The sequence below is a fragment of the Drosophila tropicalis genome, unplaced genomic scaffold (assembly GCF_018151085.1).
Source record: "Drosophila tropicalis isolate 14030-0801.00 unplaced genomic scaffold, ASM1815108v1 contig_593, whole genome shotgun sequence".
Lineage (NCBI taxonomy): Eukaryota > Metazoa > Arthropoda > Insecta > Diptera > Drosophilidae > Drosophila > Drosophila tropicalis.
Window position 1 is genome coordinate 20,981,679 of NW_027173070.1, and position 24,409 is coordinate 21,006,087.

The 24,409-nt window shown below is 40.2% G+C and overlaps 2 protein-coding genes across 2 annotated transcripts in view; one reads left to right on the forward strand and one right to left on the reverse strand.

Annotated features, from left to right (window-relative positions):
• The window catches only part of nvy (CBFA2/RUNX1 partner transcriptional co-repressor nervy), a 33,099-nt gene extending 9,383 nt beyond the window's left edge, over window positions 1-23,716 (forward strand). Inside the window, exons 2-6 of the mRNA XM_068291232.1 lie at window positions 15,757-16,036; window positions 19,993-21,344; window positions 21,435-21,617; window positions 22,319-22,444; window positions 22,517-23,716. Coding sequence (XP_068147333.1) covers window positions 15,757-16,036; window positions 19,993-21,344; window positions 21,435-21,617; window positions 22,319-22,444; window positions 22,517-22,870 — 2,295 coding nt within the window. The 3' untranslated portion in view covers window positions 22,871-23,716. The remainder of the gene's footprint in view (window positions 1-15,756; window positions 16,037-19,992; window positions 21,345-21,434; window positions 21,618-22,318; window positions 22,445-22,516) is intronic.
• LOC137577698 (DDB1- and CUL4-associated factor 11-like) lies at window positions 12,092-13,914 on the reverse strand. The gene has a single exon (XM_068291233.1). It carries the CDS (start codon window positions 13,756-13,758, stop codon window positions 12,337-12,339), a length of 1,422 nt encoding a protein of 473 aa, XP_068147334.1. The 5' UTR covers window positions 13,759-13,914; the 3' UTR covers window positions 12,092-12,336.
• Window positions 23,717-24,409: the final 693 nt, after the last annotated feature.

Genomic DNA, 24,409 nt, shown 5'->3' on the forward strand with positions numbered 1-24,409 from the left:
CAAACATAAGGTACAAGGGACAGGGGAGGGCAAATCACTCCCGAAGAAGGGGGGAGTGTGAGGAACATTATAATTAACTATAATATCCCACACAACAAGCCAGCAACAACACAATCAAGCGGTGCAAAGGATGCACCAGATACAAGATATAGCCGAGACACAAACCAAACGTACGATATACGACCGAATCCGCTGCTGATGGATCGAAGTGGCATACGATCAAACGTGGCCAGTCGAACCACACGCAACCGTCGGCGATTTCGTACAAGCGGGAAGATGCGTGGGAAGCGTAATGCAAGAAACCGATATGCACACACATGCGATGGGCAACCAAGTCCAATATGGCTCGATCCCATGATTTACGATCAAACATGACCGATCGAACCACATGCGACCGCTGGCAATTTCGTACAAGCAGGAAGATGCGTGGGGGGGCATGCATGCATTATATGAAACGATAATGGTTTGTGCATTGCATAGGGGAATATGCGAACCGAAGGGGGAGATACGATATACGTATGAAAGTGCATTGCAGGGGAAATTAAACGAGTGCACACAGCACGCGTGCATCGCGACCCATATCACTGTTAGTCAACTAAGCTACATACGTCTTTTATTTCCTGTAAACACATTTAGCCATGTAAGCAACTTCTGTTTATGCGACCCTAGCAAAATATGTGACCCAAGACACACTAGGTACTTCACTTCCCTTTTCTAGCATAAGCACTTTTTAGCCTAGCTATTCTTTGAATACTGCCAACAGCACGACGCCGCAGCCAGCGCCCTATGGGCATCTCGGGATATATTTAAGGGACCACGCTCGACAGAGCCGGCAGTCTTAGTTTAGACGTGGAACTAATTGACTCAAGTATACAAGTCATGATCAACCAAGGGAGTTTTTAAGGCCTTACGAGTAACCTTAAAGGCTCAGACTAGTGAAACAAACAAGTGAAAGGATCAAGAAAAGTCAGAATAATTCGAGACGGCCTTATGAGTAACCTCTCAAATTATCCTGTAACCAGCAAGTCCTTGGAATAGGACTAAAACACCGTGTTTAGGCAAGAATCGAGTAAGGTCAAACTGCCCCAGGACGATCCCCAGCATATTGGAAGGTACAAGGATATATCCTGTTACCGAAATTCCAGGAAAGAGCTCGGGACTCCTCTAAAAGAAACTTGTCATATCCAACCAAGCCCATAAACAATCGTAAATAAACATACCACCAAAACAAATCAATTAAACAAACCTGTTCTAATTTCACCGGGGCACAAAATAAATTTTGTTGTGCCGAACCTAACCCAAGAGATAATTGTAAATATCCCGAAGGACGAAAAAGGATCGTTACAAAGTATAGGATATTCCTAGTTGTAAACTATCAACCTAACTATATTTTACAAGTATCGGCAACTAAGGCCTTCGGCTTAGACATACATTCCAAGCTACATCCATACACGAGCCTGGGATCCGAACCTGGGTCCTCGTTGTTCAGTTGCCCAGAATGACTGGGGCACTTAGACAACTCATCTACCGAGGACTAAAACTTCTAAAATTGTTTAATGCCTTGTCAAAGATAAGAAAAATTCATTGCGGAGACTTCAAAACTTGCATTTCTCTTTAGTAATATGATTTACCTTGGTTTCCAAGGACCTACAATCTTCAGGGACAATAAAAAAAAACTATAATTAGCTGTGTAATATCAGGGGTTAAGCAGAATATAGTTTATTCTTTGTTGTACTATGAAATAATCCAAATTCTATGTACTTAGTTCTTAAACTACAATAAGAAAGGGCTTATTTTTTTTACTCGTGACTTCTGATAATTGATTGTTGTTATCCGATCTGAGAAAGTTATGATTGAAGCTGAGATAAACAAACTTTTCCGCTCTAAAAATGGCATGGTTTTCGTTTGGGGAATCAGGATAAATCTATACATTATACATGTGTATATTACATATGTATGTATTATTCATACCTTCAAAGTGCATTTCATATTCAGTCTGATCTCTCCAAATCAGTAACGATATATGTACCTATACAAACGGCAAAACGTAGCCAAATTAAGTTTGGCAAGAAATTGTGTATTATTATAAGTATGCTTATGAAATACTTTTCCAATATAGTTCTTAGCCCTGGTTAATAGTCACTGGCTAAATTCAAAACTAGAAGACTTTTCGATCGTGAAGTCATTGAGAAAACTTTCATGATGAATTCAAGTCTTTCTAGGATATAAAAATTCAACTCCAATAAATTCCACTTATATTTTGAAATCTCCTTTTATTCCGCAGTTTTCTTTAAAAGTTATTCTGTTTACTTTATTCCCTTCTTACTCAGTTTTGCATTGTTATTCCTTGTTTTTCCTGTTCATAGATTTCTTACATTCTCTCACAGATTGCTGTCCTTGGTATGAGGAGTTACAAATGCTTTAACCATTAACCTTCTCATGCTTCGAACGCATCTTTATACCCAGCATTCGTTTGTTTTTTGCCCATCTGTGACCAAACTGTCCTCTCTTATGTTTTAAACATTTTCTAAACAAAGCAAAAAAGTAGAAAAAAAGGCTAAAAGCCAAAAAGAAATGGAAAAGAAAAACGGGCCATGTCCAGTGCAATTGTAGACGGCATTTGCTGGCAAGCTACCAAATTGTGTTCCCCCCCCATTGCCATTCTCTTAGCCCTCTTCTGACCATCGCCCACACTTTTGAGTTGAAGGCAAAACATTTGAATTGAATTTGCCAGGCAAGAGCAAGAGTGTGCCTCTCCAGGCCTTAAACAGGGCTGACCTTGTCACACACACACAGACACATACACATACACTTGCACACACCCGGCAACCACACTCTGGCTAAAGGGGCGTCAGCCAAAAAAAAAAAAAAAAAGAAGACAAAACGAAGCAGCTGGCACAGCTGCCGCGATATTTCTTGTGCCAGATGAAACGCAGATGATGCCCCAGCAACAGAAACTGCGCCCGCCAAGTGGCAGCAGCTGTCTCCCTCTTTCTCCTTCTCTCTCTCTCACACTGTCTCTCTTCTTTTAGTCATGCCTTTTCTTGTAACTTGTCAAGACACAGTTGTTTGAGCTGTTGGCTCAAGTGTCTGCAACAGATTTTGTGCCAAAAAGGAAAAGAAACACAAGGAAAAGCTATACAACAAAAAATTGATTGTTGCTGCAGTGTCATATGTTGCTGTCGGGCAGCACACTTGCAACCGGCTCGAGAGCATCATCCCAGGAATATTTGCTCAATGACATTGCATCATCATTCTGATGCATGCAACATTGTGGCAAGTAACTTGTTTAATTAAATCCCCAAAGTTGTCAATGAATGGATATTGAAATGAATCACGATGAAGAGAGTAAAGACTAAGAAATGGAACTCTCAAATCAAGCGGAGATAAGAAAAAGTATCTAATTTCAGAATGCAATAATAACTTTTGGGTCGTGTCCCAAGTAAGGACCCAGGACGAGGCTCCTCCTAGTCCGTCTGACTCTTAGTTTAACAATCTAAAATCTTGTTAACCAAACAAATTAAAAGCCGTTACGATTAAGTCTACAAAGAGAGCTTTTTAAACTCATTTTCAGAGAAAACTTGTCTCCCATGTCTAGACTTAGATTATTACAAACCTAATCAGGTAATTGGTTAATAACTATTGAATAAAAAACTATTATATTTAGCAACTCTTTGGTTGAAAAAACATAAAGGTTTAATTAAGGCTTTTTTTTAAGGCACATCCCTTTAATTGTTTTGCCGGAAAAATATGTTGGTTATAACTTAAGAATGCATTTTAAAATTTATCCCCCATTCGAAACTCATTTTGATCCTGTATGTCCTGCTAATGGTCTCTGAACCTGGTGGCCAAAAACAGAACCCAAAAGAGGAGCTTCTGCCATCTATTAGATATATATATATATATGTACATGTATGAATGAATAAAAAAAACTAAAGCAAACCTCTTACAGGTGCACGTACAAACAATCGTGTGTGTGTGTGTGAGTGTGTGTGTGTTTGTTCCAGGTTTTCGGTTAGGGGCCATCAACAGCACCTGCTGTCATTCGCAATTTTTAATTGAAAACGGCAGCCACTCGCAGCCGCAGCAGCAGCAGCAACGGCGGCAGTCGCATTGCCTGTCTAGTGCAGTCAGGAGACCTGAGGACCAGCAAGAGATATAGAGAGTAAGAGAGAGAGGGGACCAGGAACCGGGGCAACATCAACGTTGACACGTGCCAACATGTGTTGCCATTGCCAGTTGCCAGTTGCCTGGTTATTGTTGTTGTTGTTCTTGTTATTGCTGCTGCTGCTGCTGCTGCCAGCAACAGACAGCTTGGCTGCCCAGGCAATCAACGGCAGCAACTGCGTCACGTGCTGCGGGGTAAAGTGGCATAAAAATGCTTTTCCAATCAGAAACAAGCCCAAGCCTCCTTTTTCCTCTTTTGGAGATGGCAGCTGGAAAATCTTCAATTGCAACATGGCCTCGTTTTGAATAGTTTTTAACTGAAAATTGCATTTGGCAATAAGCAACATTGGGGAATTTCGTGAAGCAGCTGGCGGCCATCAGCTGGATCTCAACTCTAGGCATAATTGCTTGCCTAAATACAACACATTTTTGTGTTCTTCTTCTTCTTCTTCATGTCTCTTTTTTCTTGTGGACAACATGTGGCAGGCAAATGTTCTCCCAATGGCACTCTATCGCATTCTGAATATCTCATGGTGAGAGTCTTCCTTGGACATTTTGCAGAAGCAGTTCATATCGGAAATAAAACAGACCATAAAGCCGATTAAGCGCGACACCCGTTCAACTGTTTCCCTCTCTGTCTGTCTTTCTCCTTTATTTTTCGCCATCTCTTTCCCTCAGTATGTGACATGCCATTATCTTATTATGGCTGACACTGACACTGGCAGCAACATTGGTGGCAAGTAAGTGAAGAGAGAGAGAGAGAGAGAGAGAGAGGGGGAGCTAGGGCAGAGGATTCAACTCACACGTGCGGCAACTAGTGCAAAAATGTTGATGTTGCCACCGCTTATGTTGTTGTTGTTGTTGGTCGTTGTGTTTCAGTGTCTCTGTGTGTGTTTCTGTGATGTGTAATTTAAAATGATGCCGAAGCTGCGGCACGTTGCAAACACACACACACACACACACACATACATACGCACTCGCACACACAACCATTCATTGTGGCCAAAGGCTGACGTAGAGTAAATAGTTTTCCACGAGGGTTTCCTTAATAGTTCAATGCGATGACAACTAAAAACAAGTTATCAATGAAAATTGTCAAAAATATTATCTTTTTTTATATAAATCATAATCATAATATAATCAAAAGAAACCTGAAATCGGTTATATAAGGGGAAAATGCCATCTTGAGTACTAAAATTTTACCAGCGTAAGCAGCAAAATATCCTTCATGGATGAGGATGTTCTCCAGGAAAATAAAATACTGAAAATCACGTAAATATTTCAAATAAGTCTTTAGTGTAAATATTTACTTTGTAAATTCCAAAAAACATAACAAACAGTGCCAATAATTTGAATTACATTTCATCATTGTCAAAACGTCCTATAAGAATCCTTATAACAAATTTGAATGTTCCACCTTTAATACTCTTCAATATCCATATATCTAGTATATGCTCATTCAGACTCACTTACAGATAACAAAACATTCATAAATTGCATAGTTTTTATATCATTTTTAACATGTAAGGATGGAAAAGTTGGCTTTAGCTTTTATAATTTTGGTTTTAATCATTTAGGCCAATAAGAGAATGGAGTAAATCCTTAAATACATGTACCAAAATTTACTTTCTCTGGCATTGGCTTTGAAGAATTTAGATTTTTTAACAAATGTCTGGCCATTCGGGTGACTTTAATACACAATTTTATCCCATCACCCTACTAAATAAAAGTGAAACTGTAATTTTTATATTTTAAAGTTAATTATACAGATTGAGTTTTAATTTTCGTTCGAAATTTATCAAATCGAAATGCTTTAACGAATACGAAACGAATAAAATTGTGTAAATTTTTTTAAATGTATTATCAATCATTTATTTGAACAATTTGTTCGGAATAACGATAATGATATCTACAGAAATTAGATTTATTTAATTTAGGCTAAAGAGTACTTCAAAACCTTAAACTTAATTTCTACGAAACTTGTTTCTATACATTTATATCTGACTAGATTAAAACAAGTAGAAAATTTGTAAATTATTAAAAGTTATTCACTTGATAGATACAGATTGAAAAAAATATGCAGAGTCAAGTAGGATTCGGAGTGCTTTACTAATTCTCATTACTCTTTGCTAGAGCTACAAACTACTAGAGTACTTACTCTATAGGGTTAAATACTTACTGACTGGTTGATGGTAATTCACATTCACATCATCTATTAACCGATTCCAAACTCAGCAATTTATTAATTTAAATTTAAATTTTGTTGATTTAGATTCTAATATGTTTTTCAATTATCATCTAATCAGATGTGGCTGAAACTTTAGCACCAGCCTGGGAAGGTTCCTTTCGGCATTACCGAAAACACATTTGTCGCTCCTCTTACCATTCCCGCTGCGGCTTCTTCTCTTTGCTTTCTCCTGCTTCAATTCCCATATCTATGTTTGTATGTATAATGTGTCTCCTGTCCCTTTGTCCCTTGTCCCATGTGTAATGAAGCAGCTGACGCAGCAAGTTGCAAAAAAGTTTTCAACTGTAAAACACACAGACATACATAGAGATTCAGGGACACACACACACACATACGTGTTTATGTGAATGATTCTGATCCTGACACACAGGCTGTTGCTGCTTTTGTTGCTACTGCACAGGTGTCGCCGCCAGTAATCTCTTCCAGGCAGAGGCAGAGCCAGCGACAGCGTCAGCAATGGGCGCCATTTGGGCATAATGACGCACACACACACAGACACAAATCGCACACTTATATAATACAATACAATGCGAAGTTCAGTCCACAGTCCTCACTGTCCAGGCAATACACAAAGAGTCCGAGTCCGAGGTCCGAGTCAGCCGCTTGCCTGTCATTTCCACACACACACACACACAACACACAGACACACATATGGCAGGACCTGTACGTGAACTGGCCAGCTTACAGCAAAAGCACATGCAGCTGTGCTGGCTGTGATTTTCCATTCTTCTACCCCCCCACCCCACTCCCGACTTACTCTCCTCCTCCTCCTCCTCCTCCTTTACCCTACCATACTCAGTCTTATTCAACTCATTGGGAAACCTCCCCCTCGCTTTCTGTTGTTGTTATTACAGTTGGCGCGCCTTTTCGTTAACTCCTTTTTCCCACCCCTCCCCTGCACAACCACCCACCCTCCCTGTGTGTGTGTGTGTGTGTTTTTGTTAGCAAAAGGGATAAAAGTATAAAATGCTTTGGTGTCCAGCACATGGCCTCATCCTGGCCCAGCATGGCCTGCTCTCGACGGCTGGTCAGTCCTTTATAAGAAAAAATTAAACGAAATGTCGTTGAAATTTTTATGATTTTTCTTCATTTTTCGTTTTTTTTTTCGCTCTAGCCTACTAATTGAAAAAATTATGCTGTCAAATATATAAATTATAAAATTATATTGTTGTTGCCATTTGTTGTTGCTGCTGCCATTGCTGGTCTTAATTTGTCATGACGAGTTGACGAACGCAAGAACGGACAAAAATTTTCCAGTATCCCCCCCATAATAATGGAACAATGGTAGAAATCTAAGAAAATTCTTTCAAAAATTTAATTGCTTTCAAAATTACAGTGTGACAGATTTTATACCCTTTAGAAGTGAACAGTTTTAAGGGTTGCTAAATGGAGGGAAAGTACAAAGTTTCAAGATACATTAGAGATCGCTCTTTAAACAAAAGGAATTCCAATGACTCACTATAACTATTGGAAAATCAGGAATATGTTTATCAACTAGCTATAAAACTATTATTAGCTTATGACTGGGCCTATCATATATAATGTTCTTTAACTTGAGCTATAGGTATATAATTTAAGAACTATTTTTCTTACAACTTTTATAAAATATTATAAATAGTACCCCTTGATTTATTTCATTTCTTTGTATAGGTATAAGAAAGTTCTTTTAAACTTTTAATGTAGTGATTAATATAAAGATTAAGTTGATCTTCACACTCTCAAATAGGCATAGAGGCTTATAAGAAGTATATTCTTAGTCGAGTTCAAGTGGGCAGTTGGCGAACGGCAATATATACTAATTTATTTATCAAGTCCTAACTTTGCTACTATTAATAATTATAAGTATAAAACAACAATTGACAAATGTATTCATTTCCAATGGGAAATTAAGTCAAGCTAAGCTAAGATGTGAATTTTCCTAAGTAAAAGGCAAAGATTTTCAACTGCATTGACGAAGTGACTGAAATCGAATCAAATATAAATTTTAAAGGAATTTTATAAAATGATTTAATTGCAATTTATTGGCCCACTGTGCCTCTCCGTTTAAATAATTAGTTTTTCTTTTAGCAATTTCGCCAGCAGCCGTTGCCAGCGTCGTCGTCGCCGTCGTTGCGTCGTCGTCAGCAGCAGCAGCAGCTGCCCCATCAAGTTTTGTGGGAAAAACTTCTGCGGGCGACATTTTCCATTTCGACAAAGCTGCGAACTGAGAACTGGGAGCTGGGAGCTGCTCTGCTCTACACTGGCACTGAGCTCTTTGAAGTGCCGGCCTTTTGTATGTGGAGGGCATTGGTGAAGATTGGGCGGTGGTTGGGCTTTGCTCTGCTCCGCTTTGCTGTTTTCTGCCGACGACAGGCGACAGCTGCTTTGCTTGAGCGACAACGGACACGGCTGCTTTTGACATTTGATTCATTCGTCATAGCCACCAACAGGAGGAGAGGTAGATTGGCTAAGGCCCAGAGGCAGAGACAGGGCAACAGCAGCTGGCATTCAGACCAGGCTATTAACTGAACCAGGCCCACGCCCATGGCCATGCTTCCCACACTCTCACCTGATTTCGTGTAAAACACTTGTTGTTTACCTCCCAAGCCATGTCACGCATGTTTTGCTCTTGTTAGTTTTTCTTTTACCAATTCAAGTTGTTCATCTCCCTTTTGCTGGGCTTAACACAAAATGCTTAGAAAAGCCGAAAGTTAAGAAAAAACAAAACAAAAAGTCGCTTATACCTCTATCAAGTTGGCCAACGATTTGGTGTTACCCTATTACGCATCCTGGTTAAAAGAACTTGGCAGAAGTGGAGGTCAAATTAACTTGCCCTTCTCAATTCTTGTTGCCACAAAACTCTCTTTTGACTCTATTCACAGTTCATTTAGACAAATCGTACAAAGCCTCAAATATTTTCAGGAATATCCCAATTCATAAGACTATTTTTTAATCAAAGGAAGTAAAATTCTCCCAATTTGCTCCTTTTAGCCTGTCATTCTAAGGAAGGCTAAGTTCATGTCTAAAAGTAGATTGTTCCATCCATTCTATTTTAAACCCATTTTGTGTTTACTTTTGTGTAAATGTTAAACCAATTCTTAGTTTATATTACAGATGGAGAAAGAATCAGAGTATAAGAAGAGTGGAAAGCAACTGATACACCTTCTTTTCATTCCTGATCTTAGATCTTTAGTGTTTCTGTTGGCATCTGTGTAAATTCATTCATAAAATGTTCTCCATCACATAAAGTTAAAGTTGAAGTGGACTCTGCCTTGGTCTAGCTTCTTTTGTAGTGTATGCAAAAACGAGAACAAAACAGTTGACAAGTGTTTTATGGCTAACATATGCTGGGAATGGGAAATTGGGTTCGAGAGTCTGGGTCGTCATTAGTCGCCTCGGCACTTTGGCAAATGGCAGCTGCCGTGTCAAGTGTTTGTTTTTAATAGAATTTCATTTGCAGCCGCATTTTGCTCCCTCTGTGTGTCCAACTGTGTGAGTGTGTGTGTGTGTGTGTAATTTACTCTGATGCGAAACAGCTGCTGTTTGGCAAGGGGTTAGAGACAGAGAGAAACGCGTTGATTGACTTTAAACATTGCTCTCTATCTCTCTCTCTTTCTCTTTCTGTCGGTCTTTTCTCACAGCAATTTTACACCTTTTAGACAAAATAAACCGCAAAACCAATTTGATCGAAAGCATGAATGAAAATGAACAGGTTTTTCCACCTTTCCACTTGTTTTTCCCCCTCATCTCTTTGGCGTTTTTTCCTTCCTTCTTTATCATCATCCACAATGAGCTTTGTTTATGCAGCACGAGGCAAGCTGCATAAACTCCCACAGTCCGCACACAGGTATTTACATATTTTAGTGATAAAAATCAACAAGAAAAAAGAATTTTTTTCCTCCGGTGTACATAAACATGTGCGTGGTTATGGTGATTTTATTTCGGTTTTGGGTTTGAGCTGGGGGGTTCGGGGGTTGAACTTTTGATTTAGGGTTGGCGCAATGGTTGGGGATCTGTTGAAAGCAGTTGTTGTCGTTGAAATCAAGAAATGCATTGGCCACAAGTCAATTAGCCGAAACATTCATTTCCACACTAATTTCGGATTGCTCAATGAAAGCTACGACAAGCAAAGGAGAATGAAAATGCGATCGAGCGACCATTAAATCATCTAACAGGTGTGCACGATCTGTGTGGACTGCCTTACAGCTGGCCAGTTTGTATTTTTGGCAATACAGTCAAAAAGGAATGCGGAGAATGCGAAATTATGAATTGTGTTTCATTTCATTCAAAACATTTGGATAATTTTTACTAAAAACAAACAAATGACACATGTAAGATGAATGGAATAATATGGAAAAGTTAAACCAGCGGTCATTGTTTTAATTACTTTTGGAGATAACCTCTTTCCGTATTTATCATGGCTAAGATCAAGTATTCTCTTCGTTTAGCCAACACTCTGATTTTCAAACTGAACTCTTAACAATAGGAAATAAAATGGTCCTTCGGTCCGTTTCCAAACCAATTCTCGTCACGAGGTCATGAGTGCTACCATAACAAAAAGCCAAACAAAGAGAAGGTCATAATTGAAAGACTAAGTCATGGAATGTCAAAGTTAACTACCAAAAAGCAAAAGAAGGAGAACTGAAACATGTTTATTTTGGGAATAGTTTATTTACAGATTCCTACCAAACAAAGAATGTCAACAAGTTACTTTGATGACATTCTCAAAGTTATTTAAAAAGTCATAAGAACCAGTTAGGAATATAACTCTAGAAAAACAATCAAATTACATAATTTACAAAGCAAAGTTTAAGAAGAAATTTATTTGGAGCCAAATATAGAGATCAATTGTTATAAGAACACAAACTTTAGCAGGATCGATTACAATCTCTTTGGCAACAATCAATTTAGATCATACTTACACAATTGAGAGATTTATTATTTGTATCCCTTGAATTTAAGACACAAAGTAGCCCAAGTAGAAGTTCTCTCTAATATGATGCTCGGATAAGCATCTGGACAGATTTGAGAGAAATGCAACCACTCCAGAGCATGCTTGAGCAATCGTAAGATTCACTTTCAAAATATTTTCCATTGAGTCCGCTAATAATGAGATACAAAAATATCAGAATTGCTGGTTCTTGTTTGTCTGGGACTTCAGTTAAATGATAACTTACACTTCTCCGCATGAATCGTGCCACCAAGGACCGTATACTTCAGCACAATTTCTGACTTTCGAATCATTGTTATCCTGATCGAAGGTAGAGAATGGTTGATTCTCACTTATATATAAAGTATTCCTTATTGTCCCAACGATTCCAACTTATATTTCGAATTTTCATTAGCAATTCTAAAATTATCATAACTAGCAAATTTGACTTTTCATTGTACAATTCCAGTTCCACGTAGAGTTCATAAGAGTTTGAATGGGTAATCTGGTAATGGAACTCTCCTTCCATATTACCAAAGCCAAACTCCTATTAAAATCTTCGCTACCATCAAATCTTTTATGAACAACTATCCATCCACCTTTTATATGTCCACTTTCTATATCTCCGTTGCAGAGAACAGAAATTGAATTAGGGACGAAAATGTTGGCGCTTTCGTCTTTTCTTTAATTTTAAGCAAAGAAAATAATTTTAAATTCCTTTTTTGTTTTGTACATAAACAGCTAAATTAGTTTTGTTTAAATATAAATTTTTAGTGGCTTAGTTATTTTAATGTAACTGTAACAATTAATAATAGTAATAATAAAGATTTCAATGAACTCAAACTCAGCGTTTTGGGCGATTCACAAGCTTCAGTCTTGTTAAATAGAACCAAAGGATAAGTGCTCCAAGGTGGATGGTCGATATATCTTCAAAAGGGGGACCCTTATATAGTAATTTGGGTGGAGAGCAGGCATATAAAGGAGATCCTTAAAGGCTAAGCTTACAGGGAACCTAATACGGTGTTGAATTACGATTGGCCAGACGACGTGAACGTCTCAAAGGTTTATTATTATCCTGTATGGAACTTTGACGGCTCCGATTAAATGCGTTCAAATGCACATGAGAATCCCACGAACCGGAGACAATTTCTGAGCGCACTGGATGCCAATCTAAGTCTCTAATAACATTACAATGTCCTTCAATAGCCTCTTTGATTTTTCCAGTAAGTACATCATAAATTATAATACGTCCTGTGGCACAGCCAGTGTATATATAACGCTGTCCAGTTTGCTCCAATGGTGAGAATTTGGCCCTTAGAAGGGTTTTGCTTACACGATGTCCACGATAGGTCATTATACTAGTATCCCCAACTAAAGCCTTGTGTGGGTTATAGAATTCACGTGGCACTCTATCCCAGCGATAGTCCCATGTGGTCTCCAGTTGCTGTTGTCGTGCACTGCAACGATGGCGCAAATTGCTTGGCTGTCGCATATCCCAAATTTTAATGCTCTGATCTTTAGAGTTACTTAATACATAATATCCATCATTACGAGAATCTATATATGTAATGCCATCATAGTGGCCAATGAAGGACACAACAGATTTCGATAGACTGCGACAACGGAATGATGTGCGCAAATCGTAGACCTTTAATAAGCCATCATCACAACCAGCGATTATCACATTTGGATTATTGCCATTGACAAAGCTAACAGCGTTCACATCCGTTACGGGCATCCAATGAGTTCTAACTATTTGAGTTGCTCTGGTGCGAACATCACCAACAATAACAGAGGCATTATTGCTGCCACCTATGATCGTATCACCTGTGGGAGAATAGCGTAATGAGAATATGCCCACACGATTGCTTGACATGTCATTAACATCGATCCATTGGCAATCATCGCCAGTGCCATTAACAGGCATAATGAAAAAAGATCGCGACCAAGTTGAGTAGGCAAAATGTTGTCCGTTCGGACTGAAATCAGCATCAATGATACTATATTGAACATCACGGGCATTAATACGATTTAATAGATGATATGTGCCCTTTAGACCATCATAGATCCGAACATAACCATCTTGGCAGGCTGTCATTAGCATGCTGCCATCACGATTAAATTTTGTTACAAAAACCTTTGAATCCAAGGACATTAAACGTGTGGTCTTCTGATTTGGTATATACATATTGTTAATGTAACGCTGCTGATTGGATGAAAATGAAGCACTTCCAGGAGCGGCTACACCATTTTCACGCTGTTGCAACGCCTTTAGTAAATTCCAATGTTGCTGTTGTTCCGCTGATGAAGATGATCCACTCAAAGCTCTTATCTCTTTGAACATGTCTGAGCCCTGAAACTTTTCCAAGTTAGGTTTCTTTCGTATGACTGGTAGATTATTTGGATGGACGCGTGCAGGAGTTCTAAGTTCCATGTTAACATCATAAATTCCTAAAGAGAGTCTTACACAACTAGTTTCTGGTGCTTTTGCAACTAAATGATGCGAACCAGTCAAAGATGCAACTTGAGAATTTAATTCCTCAATTTCATTGCTTAATTTCTTTACTTTTGCCCAAGTTTGTTCTAATTCTTTCTTCTTCAAATCGAGTTCATTGTTTGCTTTTTCTAGGCTTGCTTTTTGCTTTGTTAAGTTTTCTTTTAAAATTTCATTTTCTATTTTTAATAAATTTACCATTTGAAGTTGACTATTTGTAGCCTCCTCTATCTCGCTTTCATCTTTCTTATCTATTAAGATTTGTTGAATATTAAATCGAACTTAGCCGGCTCGAGGTCAATCTTACAAAAGAAGATTATTTCAAAGGTAACACACAAAAAGGTGAGCAGGTTGTCTGTATAGCTATTTCAAGAACTACCAAGTTCTATCATCAGCAGACTTTGCTAAAGAACGCCAGAATTGCAATAGCCATACCATGTTGTTGAATATTATTATTTGAATTTCTTAGTCGTTGACCTATTCTTTCTTCTTTATCTTTAGCTGCCATTCGTTTGGAAATTGTCTACATTTTCCTTCAGTTTTTCAATTTCTCTTTTTATACTCTCTACTCAGTTTGAGATTTTGCTTTCTCTTCCACGTGTTTCTGTAATTTTTCATCCTCAATATTTTGCTTTAACTCGGAAATTGTCCTCCTTAAATCCTCAACTGTCTTACTCAGTTGACTGTTTTGTCTTTCCCGTTGACTTTGCTGAAGTGATTTAATTTGTTCCTTTAGATCGAGGATATATGAATATGCAATGCCGCAGTCTTAAATAAATGAATTAATCAATCAGTTTGAATTTCATTATTAACTTTTGCACTCATCCCATGGTCACTTAATGCTAAGGGATATGTTAAAGGCAGTGTTGAAATTACTTCCTGAAGTCCAATGAACAGGAAAAGCCCACAAATACAATAAAAACTTTGTAGATTCATTTCTGGAAGTATTCCAAAATGTGTGAAATTGCGACTGAGACAATGTTTGAGAGAGCAATGATTTAAGCTTCATAATAATCATTGAACTAAATATTCGGGGTCTGCCTTTGAGCATGATAAGCTTTAGGTGATCATTGGCAAGAATCTGTTCAGAGAAGGTTTTGTGTTTCACTTTTTGAGTTATTGAAAACAAAAGCTTATTACTGATGTTTTATATTTCATTCAGAATGACAAATACCCTAACCGGTATAAGCATGGACGATGGGTCGGATATATTTGTTTTTCCAATATCAGAAAGTATTGAAGTAAAACCTTTGTAGCTTCCAATTTTGAACTGGGATTGTCGAAAATTCCGAGTAATTTCAATTATGTTGAGACTAATTCAATTTTTAATCAACTAATCATTCGACAACGTCCAAATCGAAGTTAATTGATGTTGTAATTAAATGTGTAGACTATAGTCAAAATTTTATTGCCTTCATGACAAACTGAATTGATATGTTCATGTGTAGGCAGTTAATTCCTCTTTTATGTATCTTTTAGTGTAGGAAATTCCCTTTCATAAATTACACCTAATTGCACCGTTTGTACATGATTTGCTAAGTAATTCCAGCTAGTAGGTTGTTAGTTCGGTTCCAGGTCTCTATTATTTTGCCAACAACATTTTACAACTTAACTGCTTAATGAGTCCAAGTACACCTGTTCGGTTCGGTTCGTACTCCTGTGGCTTAGTTCAGCTCAACTGGAGTTCAATTCAGTTTGTGTGGGTGCGCCCAATTTGCATGTCAGACAACCATTTAATCAAATTGAAATCAAATAATTTGAAAACATAATGTGAGAACTTTGTCACTTGATGTTTTTGTTCTGCTCCGTGGGAACCTGTGCAGGCCAACCATCTACATACAAAGGATGGCGGGTGGGAGTGGGGAGTGGGGTCGACCTCCAAAGTGTTTAAATTTTCTTGACTAATTTGCTTGGCTTTCACTATTTTCCCACCATTAGATGGCGCTCGATGGCAAAGCGATAATTAAGGAGGAGATTACCGACAAGGACGCATATGACGCGGCCGCAGCGGCGGCAGTGGCAGCGGCAGCGGCAGCAGTAGCCACAGCAACAGCTGTCCAAATGCCACCCGCGTCATCGTCAGTGGTTACTGGGGTGGCAGGTGGTGGAGGTGCTCCGTCGTCAGCAGCAGCAGCCGCAGCAGCAGCAGCGTCGACTAATAACAACAGTAGCAACACATCGACAGGAGCAGCAGCTGCAATTAGTCGGAGGCTTAAAGGTGAGTGCGTAGCATACTTTAAGGCGTTTAAAAATAAGTCACAACGGAGTATAAGGGAAGTGCAGCCAAGCGACAGCCCGACGATTGATGGTGTGAATGCTCACAGCTGTGCGAATGTGTGTGTGTCTTTCTCTCTGTCTGTCTGTGTCTCTGTCTGCTGCTCTATGACAGGACAGAAAAACAAACACAGCAACAACAGAATCATTTATTCTCTATGAGATACAAATATTTAGTTAAATATACCTACTAACAGCAGATTTTAAGCTGATTCCCCTGTAGATAGACGAATTTATATGCATACATTTAGTTTATATTTCATTTTAAATTCCAATAACGTGTTTCATAAACGATTTAAGCATTTTTTGCTATCGGCTTGCATATTCCTTCAGTTTCTGCATAGTTTGTCATCGTTTTTATCCTTTTTCGGTTGTATTTTTTGCCATTGATTTCAAACCGCAGGCCACAGAAAACGTTTGCCCCCAAAAGCATTTTGCTAGTTTCGTCTCTTTTAGCTTCGGCTTGTTTATTTTTTTGCCTCATCCCAAAAAAGGAAAGGGGGAGGAAACAGAACCAGGAATGAGGGGAAAATGTTATGAAAAACCGTTGAAACGCTGCTGGCTTGGTTCCCAGAAGCAGAAGCAGAAGCAGCAGCAGCAGCCCGCACGCAAAAATGTAGCCTGCTTTTTTGGGTCTGCCCATCGTTTGCTTTTGTTTGCCTCTGTGTGGGTGGGTGGTTGTGTGTGGATGTGGATGTGGGTGTATGTTTGTGCGTTGCTTTGATTGCCTTATTATTGCTGTTGTTTCTATTGTTGCTCATGTTGTAGTTGTAGTTGATGGTTCATACCTGTGGCAATTCCCAGGCCAACGATGTGTGTGAGTCTTGTCCTTAGCCCTGCAATTTAAGAAGCTTACCAATTTTTGTTTTCTCCTCTAATTAGCATTAAACGGAACAGAAAAAATGGAAAATTTGTCCAAAACAAAGACCGGCAATCAGTAGAAGGAGCAACAGACAAAAAAAAAAATAACACAAAGAGAGAAAGAGTGAAAGAGAAGTTTGTTGCCAAAACGACAACCACAACAAAGGAAACTTCATGATGGTCTCTACCTCTTGCCATCACTCTATCTCATCGTCTCTGCCTCTCGCTTTCGCTCTCTCTCTCTCTCTCTCTCCCTCTGTGATAATCACAAACAGTGCATGATGAATATTTGCCAAAATGATTGTTTTCCCAAATGACTATGCCAGCAACAGAAACGACAACAACAACACAAACAACAAACTAAACTTGCCAACGTTTCGTTTTGTGCGCTCGACTGCAATCTATGGGACGCAGCTGTGCAAATTCTGTTGCCCACACACATATACACAATCACCCTATACGTGTGTGTGCGAGAGCAAGCGAGAGAGATATTGGAGAGAGATGGAGGTGGTGTATTGCTAGAGAGACATGCAGGCTGGCCTGGCCCATGCTGCGTATACGTAACCTTAAATCGATGGCAAGCTTATGATGCTGGCAAATGTTGAGCCAGCAGTTGAAATCTCTCTCTACCTCTCTCTCTCTCTCTCCCTCACTCACACTCTCTTCATCTCCCTCTCTCTAACTCTCTTTGAAAATGGCCAACATTATGTTTTAGAAAATATGTGAATTGTCAACACGAAATTTTTGTAAATAGTTTTTTTCTGTATTTTTTTTTTCTCATCCTATCGTTTTTCTTGGCCAGCTGCTGCCAAACTTTGGGTCAGTTGTGGTTTAGGCAAAAAAAATGATAAAAAATATATTTGAAATGGAAACTTTTAAGCCTGGTTCCCAAGTGCAATATTTTACAATTGTCTCTCTGCTCAAACACATAGAAAAAACAAAAATGCGATGGCCACGATAGCAGGCAATTATAGAAAAGTTGATAGAACAGCAGGGACGAGAATGGAAATGGAGTAGATGGCGACGAAGGAAGGTAGCATGAGGAGGTGGTGATCCATCATTGTCTATGTTTGGCGTTTGATAAGCGCCGCCAACTCAGTTGAGTGATGCCCCAAGTATGTTTGGCAGTGTCTATGTGTGTGTCCCTTCGATTGGCATGGCGGTGGCGTGCCTGAATGGCTGTGAAAACACAGCCAGTTGCAGCTGTATCCACAATCATTATCACAAAAGCAAACTGTGCAGCAGCCACAGCAGCAGCAGTAGCTGCGGCAGCAGCGGCAACATCAACTGAATTCTACTGAAACTGCTGCTGCTGCTTCTCTGCTCTGCCATTTGCCATCGTTCGTCGTTGCTGTCGTTGTCGTCGTCATCATCATCGTCAGCAGCAACATTTTGCACCCAGTCTAGCAGCTCCTCTACCCACACCCATTCAACCCACTCACACACACACACACACACACACACACTCACAGTTATACACACATAAACAATTTCCATTAGCTTGGGCAAACAAAGTTTGGATGTGTTTGGTAGCCACCAAAGCGAACAGGCAACAAAATTGTCAATTTAAATATGAAAGACTTAGACTAACTAGACTAGAGCACTAAAATTTCAAATTATTTAATAGATATATTTGGTTTCTAGTGAGAAGCACTCTCTAGTGGTTTCGAGCGTCCCTGATCTGTTTCAAAATATTGAGCTGTTTTAACGCATACTCACCAATTAGGTGGTTTTTAGTGGCAGGACGAGCTGGTGGAACCTTCGTTATGTCGAATAATTGTGCTGTTGTCTAACAAGTTAGTTGCCAAACGATTGCTGTGATTTTCAGCGATCCAGGTGTGCCTATGAAGCGATCCAGGTGTGACCCATGGGCTTCTAAGCAGACAAAGTTTTAATAAGGAACATTACTAAATTTTGTTGGGTGTTTAAAATATTTCTTGTAATTCTCTATATTCTTGCTTATGGAACATCAACTCTTTATTCTAAACAGAAGTCTTTAAGTGTATTTGTATTTTCTTCAGATTATGGCTATGAGCAACTAAAAATTGGGAACAATATGATTCATTCGCTTGCAGTCTGCATTGATCTATGTGTGGCAAAGAGTTAACAATTGGAATCCTTTTTAATCACTCTCTCTAGTTCATGTTACATCGATTCCTAGCGGATTCCTGTCCGATTCCCATTTTTATATTCTATTTGAGAAGTAAACTTATGTATCTTCTATTTTGAATAACATTCCCCAATTGGAAACCAAACTCACTTTAGCTAGAAATTAGTTTCCTATTCTGCATTGCTCATTTAATTCCTTCTCTAATTCAATTGATGAACTTTTGTCGCCTGATACATTTTATTCTCGGCAATGGCAATGGCAACATTTTGCTCGTCCATCTGCGCACTGCGGATTTGCGTTAAGCTTTTCATTTTTGAGCTGCAGCAGGCGCTTTGGCAGGCAGGATCAAGGCTGGCAACCCCAAAACAACAAAAAAAGAACACCCCAACCCACACACAAACTGAAACAGAAACCCAACCCCTTTGACAATCACAATCCCAAAACTATGGCCCACCCTCCAGTTGCCCCTGACTGCCCGCAGGCCCAGCAATTAGTGCGTGGCGCTTGATTTGCCTGCTTGACTGGGCCAGACCCAGAATGTTGGTTGGGTCCAAAAATGTTTGCTAATTTATTTCCCATGTTCAAACAAATTTGTTAATGTTGGGCAACCAGTGCATACGGCTGCGTTCCCCCAACATTTCCTTCCAGCATTGCCATCCCAATGCCATCCCTCCCACCCTCGCCACATCATCAGTCTCTGGACAGGACTAGACAAGTGCTGTAGCTTGTTGTGGTCAGTAGAATATATTTGCTGTGGCAGTTTCCGTTCCCCAAGTTGCTACTAATGCATTTGTAATGCGCTTGGCCTGCACATCCTGTGTATGTGTTGGACTTGTTTCTCTTGTTTATAGTTAACACACAACTAACGAGCCAACTTTTCCCCCACTCTCTCACACCCATCCATCCCAAATGCCCATCTATCTAAGCAGCCAACAGCAGCAGCAACAGCAGCAATGGAGACAAGAGTTCCTGCTCCTCGAACAGCAGTAAAGACAGCAACCAAAGCAGCCGAGATAGAGAACGAGAACGGGAACGTGAAAGGGATCGTCTTTGTCGAACTCCGCCGGATTCACCGCCCGACTCGGCCCGCAGTCTAGCCCCTCGTTCCCCCAACTCACCACTTGGCCTTGTGCATCAGCATCAGCGTCCACAGCGCAATGCCAGCTCCTCGCCAGCTCTAGTAAATGGCAGTGGAAACGGCGGAGTTGGCTCCTCAGGAGCATCGCCCACTCCGGGAGCCGCCTCATTGGCCGCAGCTGCCGCCGCAGCAGCAGCCGCCGCCGCTCACGTGGAGCAGGCTCGTTTGGTTTCTAAGATGCGTAAATTTCTTGGTGCCCTTGTGCAATTCTCCCAGGAGTTGGGCCAACCCGAGGTCAGTGAACGTGTGCGAGCTCTCGTCTTGTCATTGTGCAGTGGCACCATCTCGGTGGAGGAGTTTCGCTTGGCCCTGCAGGAAGCCATCAATCTGCCACTACGTCCCTACGTGATGCCCCTTCTCAAGAACAGCGTCGTCCTGATGCAGCGAGAGATTATGGCTCTGGCTCGGTCCACTGGCCAATCGCCTTTGCAGTATGTGACCAGTAATGAGCAGGCAGTGATGGAATTTTCCCCGCATGGCATGGCCAGCACAGAGTTCGGCGACATTTTCGTTCAACTGGAGGCACCCACATCGAACGGCGGTGGGTCAAGTGCAGTCTTCAAGCGTCGCTCCTCGGATTCAATGATGGAGCATGGCGCTCAGAATGGCTTGCATGAGTGGAGTGAATATATGGCCAGTGGAGGAGGCGGGCCCACAGCAACGGCATATCCACCGCCCAGTAAACGTCTGGCCATGCATCCGGGTCATTCGGTGGTCGCCTATGACTATGGCGCGGCAGCAGCAGCTGCGGCAGCCGCGGGCGAGGCAAGCAGTTACATGCAACGTGCCGGCGATGAACGCGATATGCGTCTGAGCGAGGCACAGGCCAGACATCCGGTTGCGGCGCAGCGTGTCACAGGCAATCCCCAGTCGAATCCTAATGTAGGTCCTGCAGCTGCGGCCGGCGGCGTGGGCGGTGGTGGCGAGGAGGAGTGGAAGAACATTCACACCATGCTCAATTGCATCTCGGCCATGGTGGACAAGACAAAGCGAGCCATCACGATACTTCAGCAACGTGGCATAGAGCCCCAGCATCCGAATAGCAGCCAAGAGGTGACCCCAGCAGCCATGGCAGAGTTACGACGTCAAACCGAGGAGAAGGTGGCCGAATTCAAACGCAATGCCGAGGATGCTGTCACACAGGTGAGACGACGTTCTTATCCTTGTTACTCTAACAAAGCCCAAGCTAAATGTATTTCCTTCCTCTCTCTCTCTTTCCTTATCGCTGTGTAGGTGAAACGTCAGGCCGTGATTGAAATTCAACGGGCTGTGGTTGCTGCCGAGACACGTGCCGCCGAGATTATGACCCAGGAACGATTGCGAATGGAGAAATTCTTCATGGAAATGAGTCGTCATTCAAGTGGTGAGCGCGATTTGGATAATAAGTCACCTTCCATCACCAGTGCGGCACAGAATGTAAGTGGCGGATAACAAGAAAAACAGATAATCAAATCGAATTAGTGGCCAAAGTTTCGATTGGGTTTATTCAGGAATAATAGCAATGACTAATTCAGCTTAATCTTTGAAAGATCAAAGATATAATCAACGATTGAGGCTTAGTTTATGAAAGATTAAAACTAGGGTTTTGGTATAGGTACCAAGTTTAAAGTTATTACAACTCTTTTGTGTTGGAAAAAAGTCTCATATATCAAGTACAGGATATTCTAATTCCTGATTGAATTTCAAGAAACTTTACATTTATAAATTTTTGGGTATTTCATCGACTCTAAGTCGTACGAGAAAAATTTATAATGGGAAGCACAAGAAAGTAAGTCTACATATACTTGAGGATGTCTGTATTAGTATTGGAACCTCCTGCTCACATTTATCGAAGCCTAAACTGGTTGAGAATTACAACTAAATTAAACGATACAACATAGTTTACTTCGTTTCACATATGGTCGGGCGTATTTAGGGTTTATGTTAATAAAGTTAAACCAGACGTTTCTGTAGTTTAAGTGCTTAATCAGCAAGATTTCCTCACTCAAAATTTCATTCATGGGTGGTCATCACTTATAGACATTGGATTTGTTCACCTAGATATCATTCATAGCCATTCAGTCCATACATTGACTTTCTCGTCACATCATTTAGCAATATTCTGTGATTTCTTGCAGGGCAACTCACTGCAGCAACAATGTTGGAACTGCGGACGCAAGGCCACCGAGACCTGCTCTGGCTGCAACATGGCTCGCTATTGCAGCGCCTCGTGTCAATACAGAGACTGGGATAGTCATCACCAGGTGAGTTGAACTCACTCAACTGAAAAGGGGGGAGAGATTTCTAATTGTGTGCCTTCTGCTCCTCTCTGCTAGGTCTGCGGCAACACTCGGGCCAGTGAGTTAAGTGCCAAGCATATGCATTCGGCCAGCAGTTTGCGTAATGCCATGGCCACGCGGTCACCACCCACCCCCACATCGGCGGCAGCAGCAGCTCATCTGCAGGCGGCAGCTGCAGCGGCTGGGGCACGTGAAGCGGTGGCAGCAACAGTTGCAGTTAGCGGCGTTGGCCCGGGAAGCGCTTCGAGTGGTGGTGTTCCAGGCAGTGGTGGTGGCGTTAGTGGTGGAAACGGTGGGGCAGGAGGTGTTGCGGGCGGTGGTGTAGGAGCAGCAGCTGTGGCCACACCTACGCCCAGTGCTTTGGTGGCCAATGGCTTGGGCTCCAAATGACGCATTCGCATGATGAAACCCAAAAAGAAATACTTGTGCTAGTCAAATTAAAAAACAAAAAACAAAAGTAGGTGGATGAAAGGTGGCAACACCACAATTTACATACTAATACATATACATACATACATACATACAACACATACATATGCAGTTAATCTAACCAAAAAAAAAAAAAGGAAGAGTTGAGAAAAGTTGTCATTATTATTCGAAAATAGTTTTCTAAATGCACTTACAACCAACAAAAACAAAAAAAAAAATCAACCTAGCAGATATTTCACTCTAAATAAATCCCATTAGATACAATAGCTCTTCTATGCCCTCTTGCTGTGCATTTTCTCCACACCCAAAACAGAAAAGAAATTCAAATATATTTACACGTTTTTGCATTTAAATGTTTTTCCATCAAAGCACTTGAGAAATTTTTCGAGAAATGAGGCAAGAAATCAATTGAAATTTCCTCAATAAAAAAAAAAAAAAAACAAAAATAAATCAAACGCACTTTTCTAGCATTAAAAATAAAAAGTACCCACAACAATATTTGCACCAACACAAAAGGAAAATCATATAAATTAAAAATCTAGTTAAAAAGCAACTTAAATATTTAAATTTATTTATACTAATGGACAAAAAACAAAAATCCACTGTAAAAACTTAGGCAACCAAAAAACAAAAAACGAAAAAACCAATGCAGAACTTAAAAAAAAAAAAATAAACTGAACATAGTAGTTTTATTATTATTATTAATAATATGGCATACAATTATTATTATTATTACTATGTTTATTATTATAAATATTAATTTATTGATTGTATTTATTTATTAATTAGTATTTATTATATATATTATATGAACTAAATGTACTTTTACTACAACCAGAAAAGAAAAAAAAAAAAAACAAATCCAAGTAAATGTTACAACTACAAGAAAAAGGCTAAATGAAAACCAAGAAATAAAGTGTTTTAAACCGAAATGAATTCAAAAGCTTAATCCATACGGCTAGAGGGATACCCTTCAATCACCTTCGTTTACGCTTGATTTGGTATCCCTAATCTATGGGTTTTACAGGGTATTAAAATTGCATTTCGATACGCAGCCTAAAAGTAGGCAACCATGATTTCTGCATTAGTGTGCAAGTGTTGTTCAAATGTTTGAGTGTGTGTTGGTGTGTGTGTGTTCGTTACAAAACCACAAACTACTGTGATGAAATTTCAATTATCGTCACTCAGCTGTGCAGGCTTGTATCTATGTATGCGTGTGTGTGTGTGGCACACCTGCTGCTGTCGCATTGCAAGCCAGCAAAAGCTCGTTAGTACTCGTCGTATCTCGTCGACCCCGTTTACACCCGCCAGCTCTAAGCCCAGAAGGTGGCGCCCACAAAACATTTGTTGCACACACACACACATGCCTTGTGGCTAACACACACACACACATACATAAACGAACCCCAAACCTCGCCCAATCGCACAGCTTGCTTTAACTTTACTTTTGTCTCGAATGCTGTGCGCTTTTTTGCCAACCCTTCAGCAACAACAAAAACA

What these genes read in the sequence shown, in the direction of transcription:
- LOC137577698 (XM_068291233.1), bottom strand. Translation starts at nt 13,758, where the DNA reads ATGGAACTTAGAACTCCTGCACGCGTCCATCCAAATAATCTACCAGTC.